A 25537-nucleotide genomic window follows, 5' to 3' on the forward strand; every position below is an offset into this window, starting at 1 on the left:
TTGAGCTTTGTCGAATCGTCGGCCGTCAAGTTGTGATGACTGACACTCCGTCTTTCGCTGTACAGTCGTGGAGTAGTATCTCATGCTCTCTTGTACAGCTAGATGACCTTGACCCCTTGTCAAATACTCCTCTGTCATGCCTAAGCTCTCTTCCTTTTCTTCGTGAGCGAAAGATCCTTGAACCGCACTCTCAACGAGTCCTGACTTCGACGATAGCCGCCGAGGATCCCGCAAAGCTATGAGCTGCTATAGGCCTTCAGTCGGGCTTTGACGAATCGCGAAGCTCGTCGGCTTCGCAGAGCAAGTTTTCGCGGATCCCTGCACCCTCTCCTCGTAGACCTTGGCCCCCGAACCCGATGTCTCTCCCGGGCGTCACAGTGAGAGAGATATAAGCTTTACATCCCTGACTTTCAGACCAAGGCCTCAGGACATGGAAACCTGTGCGGAAGACTCTCTCAACTTTCCTCCATTCACTCGACACTTCAGCCCTCTCTCGCTTTCGGGGCTTCTCGCCTGCGACAAGAACGATATACCCAACATGTCAAGACCAGAGGAAGAAGGCCCTTCAGTCGACGACATTCACTTTGATCAATCGAAATTGGAAGCGTCAGCGAGTGCGGAACGAGGGGAGCTTTACTTATTGAATTGGCTGAGCGGGTGCGAGAAAGCGCTCACGAAGTTACCACAAGTACGTTCTGCCTTTCATCCAATGCGGAGGGAGGGAGAGAAGGAGATGGAGAGAGGTGGGGTTTGATGAAAGAGGCTTTCTGCCCGTCTAGGCCACGAGGGGAGCTGAGGGGCGCGTATATGATAGGTGAACTGACACATCTTCGATCGCGCTGTGTTGCAGTCCGTTGTTCATTCGGAACAACCGACACTCACTACATCACTCCTCTCGCTCGTCACTCCCCCTTCTGCTGCTACTCTCTCGACTGCCGTCAAACCCGGAAGGCCAGCTCGAGCTATCATCGCGCGGATATTCCTCCTCACGCTGAAAAGAGGAGAATCGAAAGGATTGTTCGATCTCGCTCAGGCGTTACTGAAAGGAGCGATCGGAAACGAGTACAAAGGAGCTCAAGAGAAGGAGAAGGAATGGAGAATTGCGTGTGCGTATTGTCTGGGAGAGATCTATGCGGTATACGGTAGTCAGGTCAGTCCTTTTCCGATTTTCATTTCGAGACTTTCCAACCAGCTCACGTTTGTACGTCTACAGATCATGAGTCTCTATATTGAGATCATGTCAGTTATGACTCGTATCTACAAGACATCGTCATATGTCAGTCGCCCTTGATCCCTTGGCGTCGAATCGAAACTGACATTTCTCGCTTTGCACAGCCTATCATTCTCCGATACTCGTCACTCTCTTGCCTAAGAAAGGTGATCGAGGTAGCGGCGAAGTCAATGTCGGACCAAAACATCAAGGAGACGCTCAAGTCGTTACGAGGTGGACTTAGCGAGAAAGCTGGAGCGATTGTCAGAGGATCAGCAGACGTGAGCTCTCGTCGTGCCCCTTCTCGACGGAAACAAGCTAAGCTGGCTTCTCTGTACAGTGTCTCCTCGCTCTCGCCGCCGCACCCGGAACCTACTCGACTCTTGCCGAAATTGACAACATCCTCTCCGTTGCTTTCAAAGCCCTCGAAACCACCGACTTCGTCACCCGCCGTTCCCTCTCTCGACTCGTCGCTGGTATTCTCGCGGCAACTCAAGTCGAAGGCAGCGCACCTCCACCACCTCCAGCACCAAAGAAGAAAGTCACGGCGAAAGAAGGAGAAGACGACGACGACGTATACCCCGAAATTGGAGCACCGTCGGCAGTAGAAACGTCGAAGAAGACCTTACTATCCCCGATTGAAATGCTCGTCCAGCTCTCCGCGCCGTACAACCGACTCTCTTCCCCGAATCGACTTCGAAACGCAATCATCGATGTTTACGCCGAGCTCTTCAAGAATCTCGGCTCTTCGTGGGTTGAACATTACTACCCAGAGATCGTCAAGCACATCATCGACGAGATTGGGTGCGGAGCAGCGGCGGGATTAGGATGGATCGGTTGGAACGCCCGAGCGGCAGAGAGGACGGAACCTTCGAAAGCTCGACACGACGCTCTCGCCGCCCGCAAGGCTTCGTCGATCCTCCTCCATGATGTTATCAGTGGTCAACTACTCAGCGAAGCGGGTCAGATCGTCGCGTTGCGGGAGATCGCGACTTTGTATCTCAAGAAATGGCCATCTCTCATGCCGACTCAACCTCCTCCGAGCAAACAATCTCTCCTCATCGCCCTCGACGAGACGAGCTCAATCCTTCGATCTCTCGGCTGTGCCCCTCTCACCGTCCAAGAAGCTCTCTACGACTCTCTGATCCGCCTCGTCGCTCACCCAAGTCACAGTGTGCAAATCAGCGCGTCGTGGGCTCTTCGTACCTTCTGCAACGCGGCACCTACTCGACTCTCCTCGACGATCGCTCACATCATCGATCTCCTCAACAAAGACCTCACGACAATCTCTTCGAAAGCTCCTCCCTCTTCCTCCTCCTCCTCCTCCCCCTCTTCTTCGACCGAAGTTTATCGCCGAGTCATCGGCTACGCCCACTCACTCGCAGCCCTCATCAACCTCATCCCTCACAAACCTCTGTATGTCTCGTTCGACTTGTCGGCGAAATGTATGTCACTCGCGATTCAACTACTCAAACAATCCGGAAACCACGAACTTCACATCTCGGGAATCGAAATCCAAGTCGCCTGGATCCTCGTTTCAGCCTTAATGTCCCTCGGTCCCAACTTTGTTCGACTCCATCTCCCTCAACTTCTCCTCCTCTGGCGAAATGCCCTTCCGAAACCGACGAGCAAAGACACGAGTGCGGCTCAAGTCAGAGGCGACAACGAATGGGCGTTCCTTCTTCACATTCGAGAATGCACCCTCTCGGCAATCCTCAGCTTCCTTCGTCACAACGGTCCGACGGGTCAAGGAGGAAACGCACTCGTTACGGACGACATCGCGAAACGCCTTGTTCTTCTCCTCTCGAACGGTCTCGCGTTTGCGAACTCGTTCACCAACTCCCATGCTTCCCTCTCCTCTGAACAATCTCCTTCGACCTCTTCTCGACTTCAACTCGTCGATCGTGATATCCTCTTCCGTCGTCGACTCCTTCAATGTTTCGTCGCTTTCGGTCAAAGTCCCGCAACTCAGCCTTACCAGATCCCTCTCCTCCAGCAGGTCGTCACCCTCTTCAGCGACGCCGACAAGTACTTTGGTGAATCAGCACTTCAAGCGGCAGCGAGTTCGAACACTTTCACCTCGATTTGGGACGAGACAGATGGACTGGGATACGGGGTGACGAGTTTGATGCGAGACGGAACGAACGATGTCGCAGGAGGAGACGATTCGACGGTAGCGGGAACGGCAAACAGCAAACTGGCAAGATTGAATCGAGATTCCGCCGAAGCAAAGATCGAAGGTCAACTCAAACTCGCCGTCCTCCAAGCAGCAGAACACGATCCTCTCGTCCTCTCTTCTCGACGAGCCTTTGAACGAGCTGGATTCGATCCTCTTCCAGAAGCACCTCCTCCAGCCGTCGGTCTCGTTGACGCTGGAATCGAACTCTTCGCCCTCTACTTCTCCCTTCAAGAATCGGCGAATCAGAACGCCCTCCTCCAGATTATGGTCAACAACCACCGCTCGTTCAAGCTCGAGAAGAATCCGGGGAGGAAGATGGCAATCTTGGCGAATTCAATCACAGCAGTCGTCGGTTCTCTCCGTCACTCTCGACGAGCGATCGAAGCTCATCAAGTTGCAGGATCGATGCGGGAGATCATCAAGGACGCTCTACTCCACTCGGACTCGTCACTTCGACAAGCAGCAGCGGAATCTCTCGGTCGTCTCTCGGGACTAGGAGGAACTTCGTTCATGGCCGCTCAAATTCAATTCTGCGTTCAACAGGTCGTCAGCAATACGGATCCCGACAATCGAGCTGGATGTGCCCTCGCGTTCAGCGAGATCTACTCTCACGTCGGAAGTCTCGCGGCAGGACCCGTTTTGAAAACGATCGTCGACGTCCTCCTCTCCCTTTCGGCGGATCCTCATCCTCTCGTACACTACTCGGCTCTCCGTTCACTCTCCCACGTCATCGACGCCGCCTCTCTCGCCTATGCACCCTTCACGAACGTCACTCTCGGAATGCTTTGCAAACTCTACATGCAAGACACTCACGAACCCGAGGGAGGAACGGCTGGATCGGTCAATCTTCGAGGGGACCTGCCGGCCTACCAGTCGATCTGTCGAGTACTAGACGCTCTCATCGGGGTTCTCGGTCCAGAATTGCAAGATTCCGAACGAGTTCGAGAACTCGTCCTGATTCTCCTCAAAGAATTGACCCTCGAGAAGGACGACGGAATCTCGGTCGAAGCGATCAAAGCGACTCAACACTTCCTCATCTTCGCTCCTTCGACTCTCGATCATACGACTCTCGTCTCGAACCTCCGATCTCAACTTTCTTCGTCGAAACAACCTCTCAAAGTCGCGGCGGTCAACAGTGTTTACCAACTCGTCCAACGCGATGCTGCGCTCATGTCGAAACTAGGAGGAGACGGACTCGTGAGGGAGTTGTTCGCCTTGTTGGACGACGACCCGAGTATCGAAGGAGTTCGAGATGCGATCATGTCGTGGCTTCGTCAAACCGCCGATGCAAACCCTTCTGGCTGGATCGATCTCTGTCAACGAATCATGTCTCGTTCAACTGGAACGGCAAGCGCTCAAGCTGATTCGAATCTACCCGTCGTCGCTGGAGGTCTCGCCGACGAAGAATCGCAAGGTCTCGGACTCGAAGATACGGAAGGAGGAGGAGCTCGACCTGGTGCCGCAAACGCTCGGACGACATCTCGTTGGAGGACTCAGTTGTTCGCTCTCGAATGTCTTCACGAAGTTTTCGTCACTGTCGTCAAGAGTGGAAGGAGGGAACACTTTGACATCGCTCGAGCGAGAGCTGTCCGAGCGAATCGAAAGGGTTTACTCATTACTCGGGTTAGCGATTTGATCAAGATGGCTTTCACGGCTTCGACGGCTCAAGTGATGGAGATCAGGCTCGAAGGTTTAGTCGTCCTGAAAGATGTCATCGAGGTGAGTCCGATAACTCGGTCTGTCGTTGAACGAATGACTGACGGACTCTCCGCTTGCAGAACTTTGGACAATCGCAAGACATCGACTTTGAAGAAGCACTTCTCCTCGATCAGTTCCAAGCTCCTATCGCCGCCGCTCTCACTCCAGCTTTCTCCGCCGATTCGTATCCAGAAGTCCTCGCCTCAGCTATTCAAGTCTGTGCAGTGTTTGTCGGATCGGGTGTCGTGAAGGAGATCGAAAAGATGGGAAGGATCTTGAAACTGTTGACAACCGCTCTCGAGAGTTGTCGAGGTGAGTCGCTATCTTCCTCACTTGCTCGTTCATCGCTGACTCGAGTTTTTCCATCAGACTCGGATATGAGTTCGCTCGGCGACGTTCGAGATCTCTCTTCGACTGCTGCCGTCATGCTCAAAACCTCAATCTTCGCCGCCTGGGCTCAATTCCAAACCGCAAGCGTTCGACAACCTTACCTCGCCGACGTTATTCGACCTCATCTCCCTCTCCTCTGTCCGTTCTGGGCTGCTTCTCTGCGAGAATACGCGAGGGTGAGGACCGATCCCGACGCAACTTCGAGCGATTCTGGTGCGGGAGGATCTTCGTTCGATTCAGTTTATTCTGGTCTCTCTCGCGAGACGGCTTTACCAGTGAGTACCTATGCTCATATCTCATGAGGATTAGAGCTGACCCGCCACGATGTCGATTAGTTCTACGAACGAGCCTGGCCTCAAATGCTTCACGCGGTTGCGACTCTCCTCAAAGCTTCCGACCCTCACATGCTCCGCGCTATGGACGGCGACAGCTCGACCGATCAAAGCGACACTGCGAGTCTCCCTTCGCCTCAACGCTCCGAACCCGCTCTCTACTTCTGGACGACTTTCGGTCTCGCCTTCGAAGCTCTCTGTTCCCTTCCCTCATCTGGCTCGATCCCGGCTGCGACAGTTCAGTCGATTGCGCTCGAGGCAGTAGTTGGACTCATTCGACCTGACATCGCTGGAACGGCTCTCAAAGACTCGAGCTTGTTCGAGGAGGTTTGTAATCTCTGTTATCGATTGGCGATTACGGAAGGACTCGAGATCAAGATGAGGGTGCTAGAGATCGCTCTAGGCCTATCGAGAGTCTTCATTCAGGAAGTAGCGACGTCGTCGAGGTGAGCTCTCTTTCTCGCTCAAAATGCGGGAGATCGAAACTGACCGCATTCGCTTAACAGTGCGAATGGCTCGACTAGCGATAGCTCAGTCCGGAACGATCTAAAGTTGACACAGTGTCTTCGAGTCGCGACTACGGCTCTACGAGAATCGATTCCCGCGACTTCTTCTCTCGCCAAACGTGAGTGCCTCCTCTCACTATCCATCGGTCTCCCGAATTAAACTGACGCTTCTTCGGACCCCTCTCAGCTACGGCAAACACTCTCCAAGCTCACGTCCTGTACACTCGAGCGATCTTCTCTCTCTTCGCCGACATTGCTGAAGTTTTCCCGAGCCCGATGCGCGAAGAACTCTACGCTATCGCTTTCCATTTCTTCTCCCGTGCGTTCTCCATTACCATCTCTCTTCTCGACTATCTAGCTGATAACAGCCTCGACTGTGCTCGCAGTGCTGTTGAAGGACGAAAAGCTCGAAGTCGATCTCGTCGGTCCGAGTCTATCGATTCTCAAAGCTCTCTGCGACCGAAGTCTTCGATCAACGGATGAAGTATCCGCTAGTACGATCGGAAAGGTCTTGAACGGGATGATGAGCGCTTGTTTGATGAACATCGATGAAATGAGGTGAGTTCTCTTCTTTCTCTCCCTCTTCAGCGAAATGAACTCACACAACTCGCTCTTCAGAGGAAGGAAATCTGCTTCGGCGGTCAGGAAGACGAAGAACAACCTTCTCGCAGCCGTTCTCCTGTTGACTTCATTGCCGAATCACGTCAAGATTGGACGAGAAGTCGTCGAGCACGCATGTTACCTCATCACCGAAACCGCTCTCGAAGGAGAAGGAGAAGTGAGTTCACACCCTCTGACTGTTCATGAGACTGATCCACTGACAAACCATCCTGATAAGGCATCGACGACCGCTCTACACTGCCTTGTTTCCCTCCTCCTCGCCGCCTCTCGCTCTCAAGGTTCCGGTATCCTCTCGTTCTGTTCCGGTCAACTTCTTCCCGGTGCCATCGAACTTGTCGCTCGAGCCGCCGAGGACAACTTGACGACACAAGATCCGAGGTATCGATCTCTCGAGGAAGTCTTGAAAGCTTTCGTCCCTGTCTTGATGAGCACTTCAGCTGAACGAAGTGAGTGTACCCTGTACAGACGGGATACGACAATACGCTGACGCTGATCGTCTGTTGATAGGAACTCAATCAATGTCGATTCTCCTCCCAACCTTGAATCTCCTCCTTTCTCCCTCGACATCCCCACCTCCTCCCGTTCATTCCCTCGCCCTGACTTACATCTTACAACTCGCCGCGACGTATTCACTTCACTTCAAAGAAGCAACAGCGGCACTACCAGAAGACCGACGGAAATTGTTGGAGGAAAGTATTCGAGCGACTGTGAAAGGAGGGGGAGCTGGGTCAAGAGCGGGCGGAGGTAGCGGTCAGACTACGGGAGAGGGACCAAAGAAGATCGAGTTGAAGTTGTTCTAACGTCTGTAACATGTCGATTTTGAGAGAGAGATTCAGCAAGAGAAAGTCCGAGGCAATCTTCCTTCATCTATCGACCGCACCTCGCACCGCCTACTGCCGAACAGAGTCACCGCAACGCTCGAGGCTCATCGCCAGTCCTGCTCACGGCTATCCCCGGCGGCGAGTGAATCAATCATTGACTTTCCCCATCTTCATCTCTTCGGCCCCTTCTTTGCCCTCCCTCGACTTCTGCCGGTAGCTCAACTACCCAGAGCAGAATGTTATCCCGACATCTACGGACTCACCTCGTCGTGGCACCCTCAACCTCAGTCGGCAAGAGTATCTTCAGTACCGGATTAGTTCGAGCGTCTCTCGCTCTAGGGGAACGAGTTGGGTATTTGAAACCGGTTGGAACTGGATCTGGAGATGGAGATGATGAACTGTAAGCCAACCTCTCTTTGTCACTGAGGGTGAGAGACTGAAGCCGCAGCGAGTTCGTTCAGGCATCTACAAAAGTTTGCACCAAAGGCCAAGACGGCTTGTCTGTTCCATTTCGATGAACCAGTATCACCTCACTTGGCGGTCGAACGCGCGGAAGCGGGAGGAGAGGGAGCAGGATCGAAGTTGAAAGCACCGACCGACAGGGAATTCGCTCAAGCGGTGGGCAGCTATGCTCGTTCGTTTGCGGGACAGACGACAGGGCAGAGAAGTAGTTTGTATATTGAGTCAGCGGGAGGTGAGTTCCATCCTTGAGTCAATTTGAGGCAAGAAGCTGAGACCTCGCAATTTTCGAGAAAGGTGTTCACTCTCCGACGCTGAGTGGGACTTCTCAGCTCGACGCCTTCCGACCACTACTACCGCCGACACTCTTGATCGCCTCTCACGCTCTCGGCGGGATCTCAACAACGATCTCGGCATACGAATCTCTCCTCCTTCGAGGCTACGACGTCGATGCCGTTCTCGTTTTCCGAGAAGCTTATTACGCGAATCACGAATACTTCTCGAAATGGTTCGGAGAACGAGGGATCAAGGTTGGAGTTGTCGATCAACCTCCTCAGCAAGTACCGTCCGCCGAGGAAGACGCGAAGAACCTCGAAGCGTATTATTCGACCCTCGAAGGAGAACCTCTCCAACCTATTATCGAATCGTTACAACAGACGCACCTCCAGAGGATCAAGACGCTCGAAACGGCACCGAGACGGACACTAGACTCAGTTTGGTGGCCGTTCGTTCAGCATGGACTGGTGAAAAACGAAAAGGACGTCATGGTGATCGATTCGGCGCACGGCGATACTTTCAGCGTCTTTTCCGACTCGAACTCGACCCCCTCAGCTGCCGTCTCTCCCGTTCTCCCACCTTCGACTCAGAAATCCTCTCCTTCCTCCCCATCGACTTCTTCCTCGCCTCAAACCTCTCTTCTCAACCCAGTCTTCGACGGTTCCGCCTCTTGGTGGACTCAATGTCTCGGGCATTCGAACCCTGAGCTGACTCTCGCCGCCGCTCATTCCGCCGGTCGATTCGGACACGTCATGTTTCCAACCGCGACGAATCTCCCCGCTTTGAACCTCGCCGAACGACTCCTCTCCACCGTTGGTCAAGGCTGGGCGAATCGGGTGTTCTTCTCGGATAACGGTAGTACGGGGATGGAAGTCGCTTTGAAGATGGCCTTGAGGGCGTTTGCGGATCGAGAAGAGTTGAATAAGGAGGAGAGGAAACGAATTGCGGTACTTGGGTTGAAGGGGAGTTATCATGGAGATACGATTGGTGCGATGGATGCTTGCGAAGGGGGAGTATATAGTGAGAGGGTCGAATGGTACGAAGGAAGAGGGTACTGGCTCGAATCTCCTTCGATAAGGATCGAGAAAGGAAAAGTCGTCGTTACTGGAACGGGAGGACGAACGACAACCTACGAGACTCTACAGGAGATCTACGACGTCGATCGACGAGTCAAGGAGGACCCGCTCGCTCAAGTTTATCGCGAAGAGATCGAATCGGACCTCGAGGAACGACTCGCGAAAGGAGACATCAAATTCGGTACTTTGATCTTGGAACCCGTCATCATGGGAGCCGGAGGAATGATTGTCGTCGACCCACTCTACCAACGCACGCTCATCGACGTCGTTCGAACGAATCGAAAACTCTTCCCTTCCGTTCCTTCCTCTTCCTACACTCCTTCTTCTCCCACCGCGACTCCCACTCCCGTCTGGACTGGACTCCCCGTCATCTTCGACGAAGTCTTCACTGGCTTGTACCGACTCGGACGACAATCTGCATCCTCTTTCCTCGGAACCTCGACGAAACCCGACATTTCCTGTTACGCGAAGATTCTCACGGGAGGACTCGTCCCTATGTCGGTCACATTAGCTTCGGACGCAATCTTCAAGTCGTTCCTCGGGGAGAACAAGGTTGATGCGTTATTACACGGACATTCATACACGGCTCACGCGGTCGGGTGTGGAGTCGCGAACAAAACCCTCGAGATCTTGGAACGAATGGAAGAGAAACAAGATGGGGAATGGAACAAGGCGAAAGAAGAATGGTCCACCTCAACTGTCTCGACTCTCTCTTCGACATCGACATCGACATCGGATCCCGTTTGGTCTCTCTGGTCTTCCTCCTTCGTTCACTCCCTTTCCTCTCACCCTCGAATCTCCGGTACTCTCTCCCTCGGAACCGTTCTCATCCTTCATCTCTCATCTACCTCCTCCGGTTACACCTCGACCGCATCGGAATCGTTCCTCCGACGATTGAGAACGCAATCGAAAGAAGGGTTATTCGAAGGGATTCACGCGAGACCCCTTGGGAACGTCGTATACTTTATGAGTAGTCTGAACTCGGATCAAGGAATGTTGAGAGCTGTAGAGAAAAGTATCTTGGAAGCACTCAATGCAGAGGAATAGATCTCCGTTCGCTGAAAAATGTAAATATTATCATCGGTTGTTAGATATCTTCTTCTCTCTCTCTCTCCGGTCTGATACAGATGAGAGATAAGTTAAGTTACTCTCTATCACAGTCTAGCTCTAATCTCCAGACCTCCGTTCCCTCTACTCGTTCTTTCTCTTTCAGCTCGCTCGTTCTCCCACCGCCTAACTCCCTCAGCCAATCCAATCACTTCCTCCTTCGTATTCCTCGCATGCAAACAAACTCTCACTCTCTCCATCCCCTTCGGTACAGTAGGGTACGTTATCGGTCTCACGAGGTACCCTAGCTCACGGAGGAACGCTGATAGAGGTCGAGGGGAAGTTGTTAGGAGCGGAATGATTGAGGAGGTTGGGGGATGGGAACGATGTAACGAAGAGGAGGGATTATAGAGTGGTGGAAGGAGATGAGGAGGGAGGGAAACGGAGGACGAGGATGTGAGGAATGAGCTCAGGGATGAAATGAGGGTCGCTGCTAGTTCATGAACGTGTCGAGCCGGCTACAATTACAAGCGAGTTTTCGTTCGAGTCAGCATTACTTCCCCGTTCTCGAAAGAAAAGAGAATGACTCACTTGATCTCCATGACCTTGTTCCAACATTTCTATCGATTTCTCAATCGCTTTCACGTTCATGTGTGGTGTTACGGTCGAATAAATGAGAGGTCGGGCGTAGTTGACTAGGTACTGTCGAATCAAAGGTGTGCAAAGTACCACCGCTGCGAGTCGACTCTTGTAAGCTCGGTGGTTCTGCTGGACCAAGACAGCGAAAGAAGCTCACCTCCGCTGCAGGCCATAGCTTTCCCAAAAGTATGCAGCCTGATGGTAATTCGATTCGCTAATCCCAAAGCGCAAACTAATCCTCTGCCCTTTTCTCCATACAATCCAGTAGAATGTGCCTAACCAGCACACGCATGAAGTCCGTCAGTGAGATACTCACGAAGTAGAAGGAGGGAAGAGTCCGCTCACCTCATCAACGATAAAATGACCATTTCCTCTCGGTAAAACTCTCTCTACGAGTTCTACCATTTCCCTCAACGGACACAAATCCCCATCCATCGAATACAATGTCTCTACCCCAATCCAGACGCTCTTCTTCCCTTTCTCGACCGCCTCATCCCTCCTGATAATCTCCCTCAATCTCTCCTCGAGGTCCTCCAAAGAATTATGCTTGACTTTGATCCTCCTCTCGACCGGTACCCTACTCGATCGCATCCCGTCGTGTATCGAAGCATGTACGAGTTCATCATAGAGGATGAAGTCCTCTGGACCGGGTAAACAAGTCCAAACTCCAACGTTCGCGTCGAATCCACTATTGAACAACAATGCGCCTCCTTCCTCCGCCGCAAAGAAGTGGGAGAGCTGATGTTCTAGGGCGAGGTGAGAGGGAGAGTTTCCGTCGAGGAGTCGAGAAGAAGGGGGACCGAAAGGAGAGGGAGAGTTGGGAGAGTTGAGGGAAGAGAGAAGTTTTTGTCGAAGGAGTGGGGAGTGCGAGAAGGAGAGGTAGTCGTTCGAGGAGAAATCGACGAGAGGAACCGGATGAGAGGAGGAGGAAGAAGAGGAGGAGGAAGAGGAGGAGGATGAGAGTGGTTCGAGGGATCGAAGCATTTGTCGAGAACGTCGAGAGGCGAGTGCTGATTCGAGTCGGGAACGTAAGGCCGACATGTTGAGTCGAGTGAGTGACTGTTGCTGGAGAGATTAATGGAGCGGAGGTCAGCCAGCTGTACAGGAAGAGCATTGCGACGAGATTTTGCGCTCTGATTCAAAGTTCGACCGCCCTCGCCCTACCGTTCTACCCACCCGACAGCTTGCTCCTCGCATCTCTACACGCCCTCTGCGACTCGACATCTAGTCCCCAAGGTCGAGAGGCTGAAGGTTGAGCGATCTGTTTCCCAACGCAACTCTGCACCCGTTCCAGCGACTCCTACAGAGCGAGGTACCCTTGCTGGTTCTTCCCTTGCCCACTTCCACTTATTCTACGCCTGGCTCAGCTGCTTGAAGAGGCTGAGGACCGTTTAGATGGGAAACTGAGAATTTGACTTGCTCTGTGCCGGTTCCTTATCGAGCTACGCCTGAGTGCTACCTCTGTGTTGTACTCCTTGCCGAATCGCTGAGTGGTAGTAGACGAGAAGCGAAGTTTGTGGAAGGCAAGTGAATGTATGCAAATCAAGTAACGAAAGAGGAGAGGAGGGGAGGGCTGTGACGTGTCCGCAGAGCCTCAGCTTCCAACCCCACTTCGCGCTTCTGATTCCTTCTCTCTCTCTCTCTCTTCACTCACTCGCAACATCGAACACTTCGGATAACACCCCTCTCCCTTCGACACAACCACACACAACGTCGCCCTATCACTCTGTAAGTTAGAGCATCTTTGTTCGGATCTTTGTCACGCGACCCTCTCGTCTGTGTCCTCCCTCGCCAAACACTGACCTTCTCCCCCTCTGCCAGTCAATCAACAAGATGCCTGTCACCAACCTTAAATCTGAATCGCAATACAAGGACGTTGTCAGTCTCTCCTCTCCCTTCTTCTTCTCTCTTTCTCCTCCCCCGCAACCCCCACTCATCTCTTCTTCTCCTCTTGTACAATGGTGCTAGATCAACTCGTCCGATATCACCGCCGTTCAATTCATGGCTCCTTGGGATGAACCCTCGTAAGCTCCGACCTCCCTCTCTCTCTCCGTGTTTCGTCGTCGCTGTTTCGCAGGCTGACTCGATTCCTCGTCGACGATGATAGGAAAGCTATCGCACCTAAATGGGATGGATACTCTAACAATGATCGATTCAATTCACAAATCAAGTTCTACAGAGTAGATATCAATGATCAACAAGTTCGTCCACCTTGTCTCTCCTTAGTCTTTCTCTTTCTTCGACGGGACTGACTAGGAGTACGTCCTGACGATCAAAAGGATATCGCAATGACTTCGAAAGTTCAACTAGCCCCAACTTTCCATTTCTACAAGAATGGGAGCAAGATCGATGAATACGTTGGGAGTTCGTACCCAGCTCTCGAGGTGAGCTTAGACGATCCCTTGTCTTCTCTTATCAGCGTCGATCGGAGACTGATACTCACTTGCGATCGTTAGCGTACCCTCTCCCACGTAATCAAATCCTAAGTCTCTAGTCAACGTCGTTCAAATCGCAAATTATTCTCTGTCTCTCGGTTTCTCGTTTCTCCGTTTCTCCGTTTTCATGTTTGTATCGATAGCCGAATTCCGATGAGTGGTAGTAGTATAGTGAGGGAGGAATCAAGGCAGGCTCTTCGTCGCAACGTGAGGGGGAGCTCAATGTCGAGGATTAAATTTCAGATGAAAAAGTACTTTGTTCTAGTGTTTCTCTCTGTGTTCACTTCACTCTCGCAGGTTGCACGGGGAGACGAGAGTGCGGTATCAGTTCTGCTACAGTCTTTAGACATCGCAAGCGCGACGTCGATGCGAAATGCTTCAGCTCGTTCTTTCTCTCGACGCAAAATCGAAGATCGTCGAGTCAATTGCTGTCAGACATTGCACAAATCACTTCACAGGGAACTTCATCTATTCTGTGCAAGCGGTGGAGATCGTCAGCGAATGGACCTCCGCTGCAGAGCTCAAGCTGGATCGAGAAAAGAGAAAGTCGAAAGACTCACCTTTCTAGCTGCAAAACGACAACAGCCTAGCTTTACATACAAACCCCCTCTACTACACAATTCACTCTTCTCTAGTCTAGTCTCTCTAGTCGAGTGTCCTCCTCGAGAGGATTCGTTTAATCTCCGGTCTAGCTTCGAGATACTCCGCGAAAGGAGGATACGAATTCCTCCTACCCCTACTGGTTCCCCTCATCTTCTTCTCATCATCATTCTCTTCGTCGTCGTCCTCATCACTGTCGTTTTCTCGATCGAGAGCGGCGGCTTTGTCGAGGAGGAAATTTGCGAATACGATGAGGGTTGCGTAACTAACGAAACAACAGAAGGAATGAGTGACACTGGTGATGGAGAGCGAAGAGAGAGAAGGAGGACGAACCGGTAAAGGTAATTGAGAGCTTGATCGAATAATTTCTCTCGTTTCTTCGAACCAGCTTCCGAAGCCTCTACCCTGAGTTTGAATGAGAAAATCGCAGTTCTTAAATTCTGCACCGCTTCCATATTACTGCACACCGCAAACGAGCGGTCAGCTCCTCGAACCTTCCTTGACTCTAGCGAAGAAGCTCGTACTCACTCAATCGCACGATCCGTTAATTTCTTCGCCATTTTCCCATTCTGCAAAACTCCCACAAGCTGAAGAACGACTTTGTATTCCCCTTCGAGGTACGGGTCGGATTCTCGACCGTCCCAGGAAGAGTTGTGGGAGTGGTCGGGAACGATGAAGGAGGCGGCTAGGTCGGATGCGGACGAACGCGCGAAGAGGATATTGTAGACTAGGGCGCAGGCGACCCTGTATAAGCACGAAAGAAGGCGTCAGTACGGAGAGTAGAGAGAGGGAAGGAGTCGAGCTTACATTCCGGTTGTCGTTCGACCTCGACCTGACGACAAAAGAATCGTGAGCTTTAATTCTTGTCTAAGCACGAGGACCCTTGAGAAGAAACGAAGCTCACCCATTTGACAGTTCATCGTCAACGTCGCCTTGTTCGATTCGATGAGAGCTGCCGAACATCTCTGTTCGATTCGACTGAAGATTCCGGGGATTGGGGCCGTTTCATCCGTGACGGGGAGTCGGTCGTAGTCGACTTTCAGACCTTCGGATTGCATCTTTGCGAACACTTCTCGGGGAGTGAGAACACTGTGCCGGGAAAGCTGTCTCAGTTGTGCTCAGCGAGACTAAGAAACGGTTGCGCTCACTCCTCGGGTTGGATCTCTTCCCACATCGCAGTGACTGTGAACGTTCCATTCTCTTCAATTTCGTCATGCTAGAGAAAGCGCATACGAGTGAGTGACCTCCCATGGAGACAGGGCAAGACAGAGGACATACGAGAAGAACTTTTCCGCCCGTCTTTTCTCGTTCTCGGAGCAAATCTCGTTTCAACTCAGCCTCCATCGCTTCAACCGTCGCAGTCGTGACTCCCGTCGTGATGACATTCTCGAGAGGTTGATCGAACAAGCGAAGAACGTGAGGTCGAGATCGAATCTGTTGTTTGCAATCGTTAGCATTCGAGCAAGCCGATGAGAGACGAAGCGAAAGTGAGCTCACGTAAAGAACAGGCTCTTCTCGCATCGAAGTCCAAGTGACGGTCATTTCCTTCGCACCCATCTTCTCCAACGCTCTTCTGAGTCCATCAGTCGTCGGCATTCCCGTTCCATAAACGAGCGGTCCATTCTCGTTCGTCGATTTCGTTCCATCGTTCACGGCGGCGGAGAAATCGAGTTGAACCCTCCGGAAGTTCGGAGCTCCATCAACTCGTTCAGGTAAACTCATCTTCTGCAAACCGCTGAAGAAATCACTCTTGAGTAAGGTGAACGCCGAGAGGACTCGACCCGATCGTTGAGCTACGAAATCTGCAACTTCATCGTTCGAAGCCGCTCCATCCGTGAGGGGTCGCTCGAGAGGAACGAGGGCTTCGATCCTAGCCGAATCGAGTTCTCGTTCGATCGTTTTGAAGACGGGTCGTTGACGGATGTAGTCTTCGTATGAAGAGGTTTGACCGAGATCTCGCCAGGTTTCAGGTCGAGTTTCGTTGAGGTAACACATGAGGAGAATCAAGAAGAAGTAGGCCCTGTTCGTCACAAGGTCCGTCAGCTTTTCAGCTCGTTTCGATGAGCTACACGAGGAAAGTACGGACCTCAGTTCCTTGAGACCTCGAGCAACCCATTTCTCCTTTTCGAAGTCCGATTGTGCGTCCTCCGCTGCTTGTCTCGCATCCTCGATCGACTCAAGCATGTCGAATGGATGTCCACACGCCGTGATCGCTTCATCGACGGCGTCTTTCACCTCTTGACCCGTGCGAGGAACTGCTCGCAAGAGGTTGTTGATCACGGTGTAAGAAGAACGGTTAGAACGAGGAGGTTTCGGTCCGTGTCGAAGCCAATCTGTCACCATCTTGATGATGACGAGAGTTCGAGTCGTTCGACCTCGACCTGTTCAACACGACCGAATTGTCAGAGCGACGGGAGAGAGGGGAGGAGAATCGAAGCATACCGAGTTGATCGTTTACAATGAGAGCATCTTCGGGAGAAGCTGTCGTGACAGTCTCGAGAATGTCTCGAACTGTGGATTAGAGGAGTCACTGAGTCCGTGTCCGTGCCAATCGTACGGTCTAAGTGGATTCGCCAACTCACGATCACTGAACTCTGGGAACGCTTCCGAAGTGATCGGTACCCTCTTGAACTGTAACTGATCTTCCAATCCCATCTCTCGTCTAATCCCATCCATGACTTGCTTCAGAGTTTGTACCTGGCTCTCATCCTCAATCGTTTCCCAGACTTGATTGACCGAACCGTCTTCAGCTTCGGTTGCGAGGAGGATCCGACCATCGAACGCTTGAAGCTCCGCAAGGACGTCAGACTTGAGCCTTTCTTCGAGAACTTCGAGACGTGATGCTGTGATGCCTCTGTACGTGGGAACAGTTGCGTGCATTAGTGGCAGGATCGCGCGACAGAAATGCACGAAGATCCAACGTACCGATACGACTTCACGTTTCGGAGCGAGACAGCTTGCGATCGGAGAACGTAAGGTGAACCGTTGATGTAGACTAGCGGTTCTTCTCGCAAGTTGAGCCAGTGGCTCTTTGCTCCAGATTTCAGATCCGATTTGACCATTTCGAGGACTCGCCTGTTCGCGAACGAGTCGTCAGCAAAAGGTTAAGCAAGTAGATAGCGAAGCGTCTCACTTGATTCCGTCATGCGTTGGTTGCGATAGACCGTAAGTGTTTCCTCCCGGGACTCGTCGATAGTTGATCGCACCTCGAACGACTTGTTCTTGATTCTCACCGAGCGTAACCCATTGATCGTCCTTGAGGATCATTCCGGAACGTAGGATAACTCCAGAGCGATTCTAGACGGTCATCAAGTGTCAGCGCGCGGTCTCGAACAAGGCTCGTGCGAGCGGGAGAACTCACTCGAACGATTTGATGCGCAAACTCGTCTCCCACGACGTCTCCTCCCGGTGCGACATCCCTGAATCTACCTTTATCGAACATCGTCGCCATATTGATTCTCGGTACTCCTTGTCCCCCGTCCCCTCCTCTCGCGATCGCACTCAAATCGTAAACTGGAGAAAAGATGAAGAAATGACCAGTTTTGTTCATCCTTGAAACCATGCTCTGAATCTCGGATCGATGTTTCAACCACGAGGAGAACGTAGGAGGTCGAGAAGTCGAGGTTGAAGTGGGGAGAGGAGTTTCGGCGACGAAGGCTCCGAAAGTGACGAGGAAGAAGTAGCGTTGCAAGGCGGCAAGAGCTTGAGAACGATGCTCGGCGGCGGATTGTTCGTCGAGCAAGGCGAGAGATGCGTAGCGGACTCGATGAGCGAGGACACTTTCTCGCAAGTTCACGAGAGCGTCGCCTGTGAGAGACACAATAGAGGTTAGCGGGGCCAGAACTGGGACCAAGCGCATCGAGAAGCTCACAGTGATCGATGATCGAGTCTACAACCTTCTTCGTTGCGGATCCATCGTCGAGAGTCGAAAGCAGCGATAGAACGATATCGTATTTTCCGAGCAAAGCAGACCTGATGCCACGATCATGAATCAGGATGAGTGTCTTGTTCACCTGAACCCAAGCAAGTGACAAACCTGAGGTTCTCCATCAAGCCAGAGTTGAGCGAAAGCAGTGACAAAATCGTTCCTTGACTTCCCGCCGGCAGACCTGTTTCACAAGATCGCATCAGCACACTGCCCTATAGATTCTTGGAGCGGAAGCGCAGTACTGACTCTTCGACAAGACATGCATCAACCTCAACAAACTTCGATCCCGTTCCGCTTGTTCCAATCTCCCTTTCAGCATTCTCTCCGCCGTACTCTTATCCTGACTTCTCAGCGTTGGACTTCCGATGATATTGTCCGGTTCCTCATCTCCTACTGCGAGTCCGTAAGGATCCATCGCACCTTCTTCGAGTAATTGTTTCCTCCTAACGATGAGAGCTGCCGACATTGCGAAAGTTGTTCGAACGACTCCGACTCCGCAATTGAACACGAGGGAAGAAGTTGTAGGAACGGTCGAAATGAGAGAAGTATAGTGATCGAGGTAACCGTCTCCAGGGGATTGATCTCGAGAAACAGGAGTTCGATGGAAAGAAACGTTGTAACCTTTGTCTCGAATCTGCGAGAACAACTCTCGAACGGTTCGGATGTTGTCGGCAGATACCCAGGTTGGAGTGATAGTAGGGGTAGAGTGGGAGGAGGAAGAGTCTTCGGAATGAACGAGGACGAGTCCTCCGTATCGTCGAGATTCTTTCAAGACGTCTTGTTTCAGTCGTGCTTCGATCTCTTCGAGGTTCTCGGCTCGGTTCGAGATTGAATAAGTTCGAGTTGGATGAGCAGCTTCTCGCAAGACGAATGGTTGAGCGCCTAATCGAGGCAAAACGGTTCAGCTCAATTTCTTTCTCGCAAGGATAGAATTGGCGAACATACCGATATAGATGATCGGCTCTTCCCTCAAGCAGCACCAAACCGTTTCTTTCCCCTTCTCCCTCGTCGTCGGATCATGTTTGCTCCTCAACAGCGTCAATACGCTCAGAATTCCTGTTTCTGACGGTTGAGCCGTTCCCCAAATCCCGAGTCCACCATCTCTGAAGTTCGTCGCACCTCCAAGATGATACGCTTCTGCCTGTTGTGCGTGCGTACGTCGTTCGTGTTCTGGATCTGCGAATGCAGAAGCTTCGGTTTGACTTGCGGCGGGAGGAGCAGAATAACGATAATCCGACTTGAGGATCAGGCCGCGAGATAGGACGGAGCCTGATCGAGTAGAACCGACTCCAGATGCGAGTTTGGCCAAGTTGAGAGGAGCAGGAGGACCCGGGAGAGGTTGTCCATCTCGAGTGAGCGGTGTCGATTTCAGGTTGTCACTACCGATAGGAGCACTCGGGCCTAGTTGTAAGGTAGCTGGATTCGCAGTCGGAGAGCTCAGAGGAGTTGCATCAGTGAGAGCAGAAGCGAAGGGAGTGAGGGAGCGAGGTGAGTTTGATGACGATAAGGAAGGGTTGGTGTTTCCGGTGGCTGTCCGTCGGTGCTGTGTATCGTTGCTCATTCAGATCGGTCGAGTAAGGGTCTGAATGATTTGGAGTGGTGGAGAAGGAGCACTTCGTCATTCAACTTCCTCTCCTTCAAACGCTTTATCCGCTCTGTTCCGCCTCCATACCTCCGACGATCTTCAGCTCTCAGTAGCATCGCAAACCACGCTCTGTATGCGCCCGCTCCTTTTAGCTCTTCCTCGAACTAGGAAATGTTGTTCGTGACTTGACTCGATGATCATCACTATGGTGTCCTCGTGGTTTCTTTTGACTCAGTTCTATTCTCTCTTCACCACTGCTTGATCGACTCTCTCCTATCCGATCCTGTTCGCACGTCGCCTCCCTTGCGCACTCGTCTTCGCATCGGCTTTCTCCTTAACCGCCTACCGCCTACCGCCCACCGCCTACCAATGTCGAGCATTACGCTACACTCCTTCAAACCTTCAGACTTTCGAGCCCTCGCCGAGATCTACCGCCCAGCATTCTTCCAAACCCGACTCACGAACTACATTCTCAGCGGAGTTTCTCCTTCTGCCTGCGACGAATGGTTCATTAAGCGGTTAGAAAAGGTCTACAAAGAGAAATACGAGGATGGGAACAATGGCATCGAGGTGATTGTAGCGAAGAGAGGCGAAGAGTGCGTTGGATTCGCTTGGTGGGATTTTTTTCCGTCGATTGAGGAGAGACACGCGGGTGTAGAGGAAAGGTTCTGGCCGGAAGGAAGCCCGGTCCGGGAAGACGTTGTCGAGTATATGAGGAGAATCGAGGGTGCGGACGATCTTTGTCGCGACGCGCATTGGCGTGAGCTCGTTTCGTCTCTTCAGTTTTCGATGCCTTCTCACCTCGCCTTTACGATAGATCTAAACATTCTCGGGGTTCAGCTGGAGCTACAGGGTCAAGGTATCGGACGCAAGATGGTACACTGGGGAATTGATCGAGCAAAGCAAGAGAACGTCGATTGCTTTCTCGTTTCGACAGAAAGTAAATGCTGTTTCTCTCACAGATAATCAACAAGCGACTACTGACAAGTTCTGGCGGGTAGTCGGACGTCCGCTTTATCAGCGAATGGGCTTCATCGATATCGGAGAGCCTCTCACTGCGACGACTCGACCAGAAGTGACGGTCAGTGACTTTTTCACCGCGAGTTCCGCTTCGCTCTTCGCTGATGATTCTCTCTGCAGACATGGCCGATGATTCTACGCCTGAGGCAATGACGAACACCTTCGCTAAAGAACTGATGGAATATACAACTTTTCGAGGAAGAGAAATGGCTACAGATAGGATATGGCTGCTACAACGCGAGAACAAGACAGCTATGACAACTATGTACAGAATAAAGACAAATGAATATAGCGAGTGATCAAGATCTGAGAATAGGCATATAGGAGGTTTCGTTTCTCACATCTGCTCCGTTCCTTCGACGCTGGTCCCACTCTTCAGGGATACCAGCCCTCCTCTCGACAGTTGGCTCCCTTCTCACTAGCGAGAACCTAGCTCCATCCAGCTCAAGATGATTACCACTTCCACTTGCCAACTCTTCCTCCTCTTCTCCTTCCTCGTCGTGCTCGTGATCGTTTGCTGAAAGGACCCTTTCAGTTCTCGACAAAGGTTGTACCGTCTGAGTCGGAGCTGGATAAGTTTCCCGCCCTTGAGGACCTGTATCCCTGCGAGTCGGGGGAGCTTTCACCAATTTGTTCGGTTTCTGCGGACTCGTGCCCGTATAGAAGTTTTCGTTCCCTCCTCCTCCTCCACCTCTCTTTAATCTCCTCAAACGATCCCTCAACCGCGTCAAGAGTCGTTCGTTCTCGTCTGAACGGTTAACAGGACCTCCTCCTCCCGATTGAGCTCGATACTGCGAAGGACCTTGATGAGAACTCGCGTCTCGTTCTTGTCGACTCTGAGAGATCGTCGTCAAGTTCTCGAGGGCGATCGAGAGTTCTCGAAGAGCTTGATAGCCCGATGTACCTCCTTCTTTAACGGGTTGAGTAGATCGAGCGATCGAAGCGAGGTGTCGTAGTGTGTAGAGTTGAATCGCGAGGTTCGAGAGTCGACAAGGTAAGTGAACCGAATCGGGTAAATGGAAAGTCGCGAGGTTGGAGAGAGCTGATGAATCTTGAGGAGGCGCGGAGGAAGAATGGAAATAAGATCGAGATTTGCCTTTCCCTTTCCCCTGGTAGGCGGGAGGACTCGTTGCTGGGTGTTCGACGGTGAGTTCGCGGTGAGAATGGGCTTCAGGGTCGTCGGGAGCGAGGATCGAAACAACTAGGCGGATGATTGTGTAGCCTTCATCGTCAGGTCTGAATTCGAGAGATGCCGCAGCCGTGCAGTGTCGAGTCGGTTCGAGTGCTACGTCTCGAGGAGATGCGACAAGTTTCGTATCTCCGTACCTATGAAAGCGAGACTGTCAGTTCAGACAGTGATGAAGCGAGACAGAAAGCGACGAACCACATCAAGAATCGCAAGAGACTACTCCAACTCCTCGCTTCTACCGCCCACGCATCTCTCAGAATACTCTTTCCTCCTGTCTCTTCCCTCCTTCTCGTAGAACTTCGGTTCAATCCCAGTCCAACTGCCGAATCAGGTTCCGGTTCTTCCATCAAAGCCGTCAACTCGATCGATTCGGGTACTTCTGATTGATTTCCGAGTCCGTCGTGAGGACAAACGTGAGCTGGTTCTCGAGCACAGATCGAAGGGTGTCCGAATCGAGTTCCATCGCCGAACGCGACGGTCGGTGACTGTTGTGAGTGTTGTTGACTCGAGGAAGAGGAGGGTTCTTCCGATGAAGTTTCGGGACGAGGAGTAGGTGCGGTCGTAGTTGGAGTCAAGCTCGATTCGACGGGAGAAGCGCTTGCAGGAGGAGGAAGGTTCGAATTCAAAGGAGGGAGAGGAAAGCTCAATCGAACTCCGGCGGAACTGTTCGTAATCGCGGATGAAGCCGTCACTTGTCGCAGGTGAGAGGGACTCGGGTCCTGAACGTTGATTTCGGGAGGTGATTCTCGTCGAGGAGGAGTCGGAGTGAGGGATTCGGTTAGAGGAGGGTGTGAAGGATCACGAAGGACTGAATCGTGCATCCATTCTCGTTCATCGATAGGCCTTTGATGATACGTGATCGAAGTCCTCATATCTTCACCTCCGACACCTTGCAGCCCCTCGAGCACTCGTTCGGTTTCTCCTCGATGAATCGTCGGATCCAAACTGCCGTCGTTCGAAGGATAAGACCCTTGGCGACTGAATCCATCTTCCGCGACGATCGAGCTCGCAGGTTCCGTCTGTTCGTCGATTGCCGACATTGATCGTCCGGCGTAAGCAGAAGAGAAGATCGGTCCTCCTTCCAGGTTCTCGAGGTAGGAATCTCCGACTTCGACGTCTCTCGGAACATCGACGGCTGGAGGTTCACTGACGAATCCACCCTGATGTTGAAGCTCGAGTGGTGGGGCAGGACTCGAATCAGGATTCCTGATGGCAAGTCGCACCTCTGATTCGACCGAATCATGATCGTCGTCGTCGCCTCGAAAGTCTTCGCCGGCACTTTCGAAATTGTCTCCATGTCCTTCTTCCGACTGATTCGGCGGAGAGTTCGAACTCGTTCCTCCTGTGGCGTAATCTGTCGACCTCCTGTGAGTACTGTTCACTCGACTGTGCCCGCTCGTACTCTCGCTTCTTGAGCCTCCCGAACCAGATCCTCCAGAATTGTTCGACCCGTTCCTTTCGTCGAGGGCCCAGCTGCTGATTCTTCCACCGTTCTCGGTCGAGCCTCTCTTCGTCGAACGAATCGAATTCGGAGCCGAAGGAGTGAGATAAGGCATCTCGACGGGACTGCCATCGTTTTCGTGTCGGAACGCCTCAGAGTGAGCTGGAAGGAAGGGTCCTGGTCGATCAGAGTCAATAGTGCTTTGTCGAGCGTAAGGTGCTGGGAGAGGTGGGATCGGAGGTGCGAACGAGGTGGAACCCGAGACGACCGGAGTTTCAGGAGGAGAGGGAGGTAGACGACTCGGATGGGGAGGAGCTGGAGGTCGACGTTGAGGTCTCTGCGACTCGATGCGAGAGGAAAGGTCGTTCGGTACCGCTGTCGTCGAGATGAGGTTCGTGAAGGGTAAAGATTCTGCGGCACTTCGAAACGAAGTTGCGTTGCTTCGCAATGTCGATTCTGTCGGAGTTGCTTCGAGTCCAGGACGATCGATCGATCCAGGAGATAGAGGAGGTGAAGCGGGAGGTGAAGAAGTAGCCGAGTATTTCGAAGCGAGAGGAGGTCGAAACCAAGAACTTGAAGAGCGTCTCGATTGTTTCGGAGAATTCGTTGGAGAGGCCGATTCTGATGAGGATGGCGGTGAGTTGCGTCGAGCTAGGGCTAGATTCGCGGCGTTCTCCTTCTCTTCAACCCTTCTCACCACTTCTCGTAATTCTCGATCTTCTCTCTCTTGCCTCAACCTTTCTTCCTCTTCGCTCATCCTGATCGCCAAGGTTAACATCTCCATCTCTTTCTCATACTCGTCTTGAGTCGTTCCCGCGCCAGGAGGTAGTGAGGGTCGACCTTGAGGGAAGAGATGTGATTTTTCAGCCGGGTACGAGGGTCGAACGAGATCTTGCTCCGTGAAGGGAAAAGGTGGGAGAGCTTCTGGATTCGAGGCAGATCGAGATCTATTGGCAGACCTTGAAGGTGTCGAAGCCCGAGACGACGATTGTCGAACTTTCGATGGTGAAGGAGTGTTGGAGGAACGAGGAAGTCGAGATTCGTGCTCTTCTGTTGAAAGCGCCAAAGCTCGTTCAAGCTCCGCCGATTCTCGTAAAGATATCGGTGGGGAGCTACGAGCGGCTTTTGCTTCACGTCGAGAGGCCTCGAGAGCTCTTCGGAGTTGATCGTCTTCGTCGGATTTCTGTTGCGAAACATCGTTCTTCAGCGTTTCTTCCCTGAGAATGTGGTGAGCGACTTACCTTTGTACTCCGTCTCGCCGAGTCTTGCTTCGATTCTTCGATCGCTTTCTGTAGCAGAATCTTCTCTTGTCTCTCCAAATCTGCCCTGCTCGTTTCTTTCCCATTCTTCTCCCTCGACTGCTCCCTCCTCAATCTCTCTCGAGGTTCGTACGCCGGTATGTTGTCATCGTCGTTCGCTGGTGGGAAGATGGGTCTCGGAGGTGGTGGTGGAGGTTTGCGAGCGATTCGAAACTGTCTTGAACCGGAAGAAGACGAATTGACGCTCGGAGCTGAAGAAGATCGATGTCGTTCGTACATCCCTGGTCTTCTCGGTCGCTCCGTCTAATGGAAGTCACGAGTGGAAGAAAGGCAATACAGAGGAATCGGAAACGCGCGTTGTGGGAAAGAGCCGCAGCAGTCGTGGGAAAGAAGAAACGAAGAATAAATTCAGTTTCGATCTCAACCGTCGCATGAAAGAAGGCCTCTGGAGACATACCTCGACTGGTTCGGGATTTCCATCGACCGTAAGCTCGTTCTCCGGCTCCTCCTCGGAGTCTGGACGAGTATCCGCGAGTAAATCTTGAACGATGTCATTCGGAGCGAAATCGTCTCCAGTCCCAGCGGACGTTTGATCTCGGAATGGGTTATTGCTTGCTAATCCATGCGAATCTCCTCCTATAGCTGTCGAGGTCATTGAGTGATAGAGGCGTCGAAGTAATGAGTGGAGACTGCGAGGCGGTGTTGGAAGATTCCCGACACAAGTTCAAATCCCTGCAAATTTGAAAACCTCCCCTTGGAGAAGAAGAATTTCTGCTTCAGAGAACGAGAAGCAGGAGCTTGTTACAGCACCTGCACGCCTCGCGCA

General features: G+C 52.2%; 7 protein-coding genes across 7 annotated transcripts; 4 read left to right on the top strand and 3 right to left on the bottom strand.

Annotated features, from left to right (window-relative positions):
- Positions 1–538: 538 nt before the first annotated feature.
- On the top strand, positions 539–7736 carry LAA1 (AP-1 complex accessory protein LAA1; the record flags this gene model as incomplete). The annotated part of the gene is made up of 14 exons (XM_076632449.1): positions 539–688; positions 851–1150; positions 1214–1276; positions 1336–1491; positions 1551–5108; positions 5168–5399; positions 5457–5752; positions 5813–6255; positions 6316–6434; positions 6503–6634; positions 6702–6873; positions 6934–7093; positions 7154–7382; positions 7444–7736. The coding sequence occupies 14 exons, from the start codon at positions 539–541 to the stop codon at positions 7734–7736; spliced, it is 6303 nt and encodes a 2100-aa protein (XP_076487601.1).
- Positions 7737–7993: 257 nt separating this feature from the next.
- Positions 7994–10615, top strand: JCM6883_005512 (uncharacterized protein; the record flags this gene model as incomplete). The annotated part of the gene is made up of 3 exons (XM_076632450.1): positions 7994–8157; positions 8219–8451; positions 8514–10615. The coding sequence occupies 3 exons, from the start codon at positions 7994–7996 to the stop codon at positions 10613–10615; spliced, it is 2499 nt and encodes an 832-aa protein (XP_076487602.1).
- Positions 10616–10722: 107 nt separating this feature from the next.
- Positions 10723–12295, bottom strand: JCM6883_005513 (aminotransferase class I/II-fold pyridoxal phosphate-dependent enzyme; the record flags this gene model as incomplete). Its single annotated transcript, XM_076632451.1, has 4 exons — positions 10723–11133; positions 11207–11349; positions 11412–11529; positions 11600–12295. The coding sequence occupies 4 exons, from the start codon at positions 12293–12295 to the stop codon at positions 10723–10725; spliced, it is 1368 nt and encodes a 455-aa protein (XP_076487603.1).
- A 792-nt stretch (positions 12296–13087) lies between these two features.
- On the top strand, positions 13088–13740 carry JCM6883_005514 (thioredoxin family protein; the record flags this gene model as incomplete). Its single annotated transcript, XM_076632452.1, has 5 exons — positions 13088–13132; positions 13223–13278; positions 13362–13455; positions 13534–13638; positions 13711–13740. The coding sequence occupies 5 exons, from the start codon at positions 13088–13090 to the stop codon at positions 13738–13740; spliced, it is 330 nt and encodes a 109-aa protein (XP_076487604.1).
- A 594-nt stretch (positions 13741–14334) lies between these two features.
- On the bottom strand, positions 14335–19778 carry JCM6883_005515 (uncharacterized protein; the record flags this gene model as incomplete). The annotated part of the gene is made up of 18 exons (XM_076632453.1): positions 14335–14554; positions 14623–14748; positions 14818–15033; positions 15097–15121; positions 15194–15378; positions 15438–15505; positions 15568–15723; positions 15787–16309; positions 16376–16670; positions 16732–16800; positions 16872–17143; positions 17215–17364; positions 17423–17586; positions 17651–18096; positions 18161–18261; positions 18326–18398; positions 18464–19099; positions 19163–19778. The coding sequence occupies 18 exons, from the start codon at positions 19776–19778 to the stop codon at positions 14335–14337; spliced, it is 4341 nt and encodes a 1446-aa protein (XP_076487605.1).
- Positions 19779–20171: 393 nt separating this feature from the next.
- JCM6883_005516 (GNAT family N-acetyltransferase) lies at positions 20172–20975 on the top strand (the record flags this gene model as incomplete). Its single annotated transcript, XM_076632454.1, has 4 exons — positions 20172–20562; positions 20620–20742; positions 20804–20883; positions 20943–20975. The coding sequence occupies 4 exons, from the start codon at positions 20172–20174 to the stop codon at positions 20973–20975; spliced, it is 627 nt and encodes a 208-aa protein (XP_076487606.1).
- A 146-nt stretch (positions 20976–21121) lies between these two features.
- On the bottom strand, positions 21122–25366 carry JCM6883_005517 (uncharacterized protein; the record flags this gene model as incomplete). The annotated part of the gene is made up of 4 exons (XM_076632455.1): positions 21122–22148; positions 22207–24635; positions 24694–25014; positions 25169–25366. 4 exons carry the CDS (start codon positions 25364–25366, stop codon positions 21122–21124), a joined length of 3975 nt encoding a protein of 1324 aa, XP_076487607.1.
- Positions 25367–25537: the final 171 nt, after the last annotated feature.

This window comes from Sporobolomyces salmoneus (assembly GCF_050403485.1).
Source record: "Sporobolomyces salmoneus JCM6883 DNA, S_salmoneus_JCM6883_v1_ctg26, whole genome shotgun sequence".
NCBI lineage: Eukaryota > Fungi > Basidiomycota > Microbotryomycetes > Sporidiobolales > Sporidiobolaceae > Sporobolomyces > Sporobolomyces salmoneus.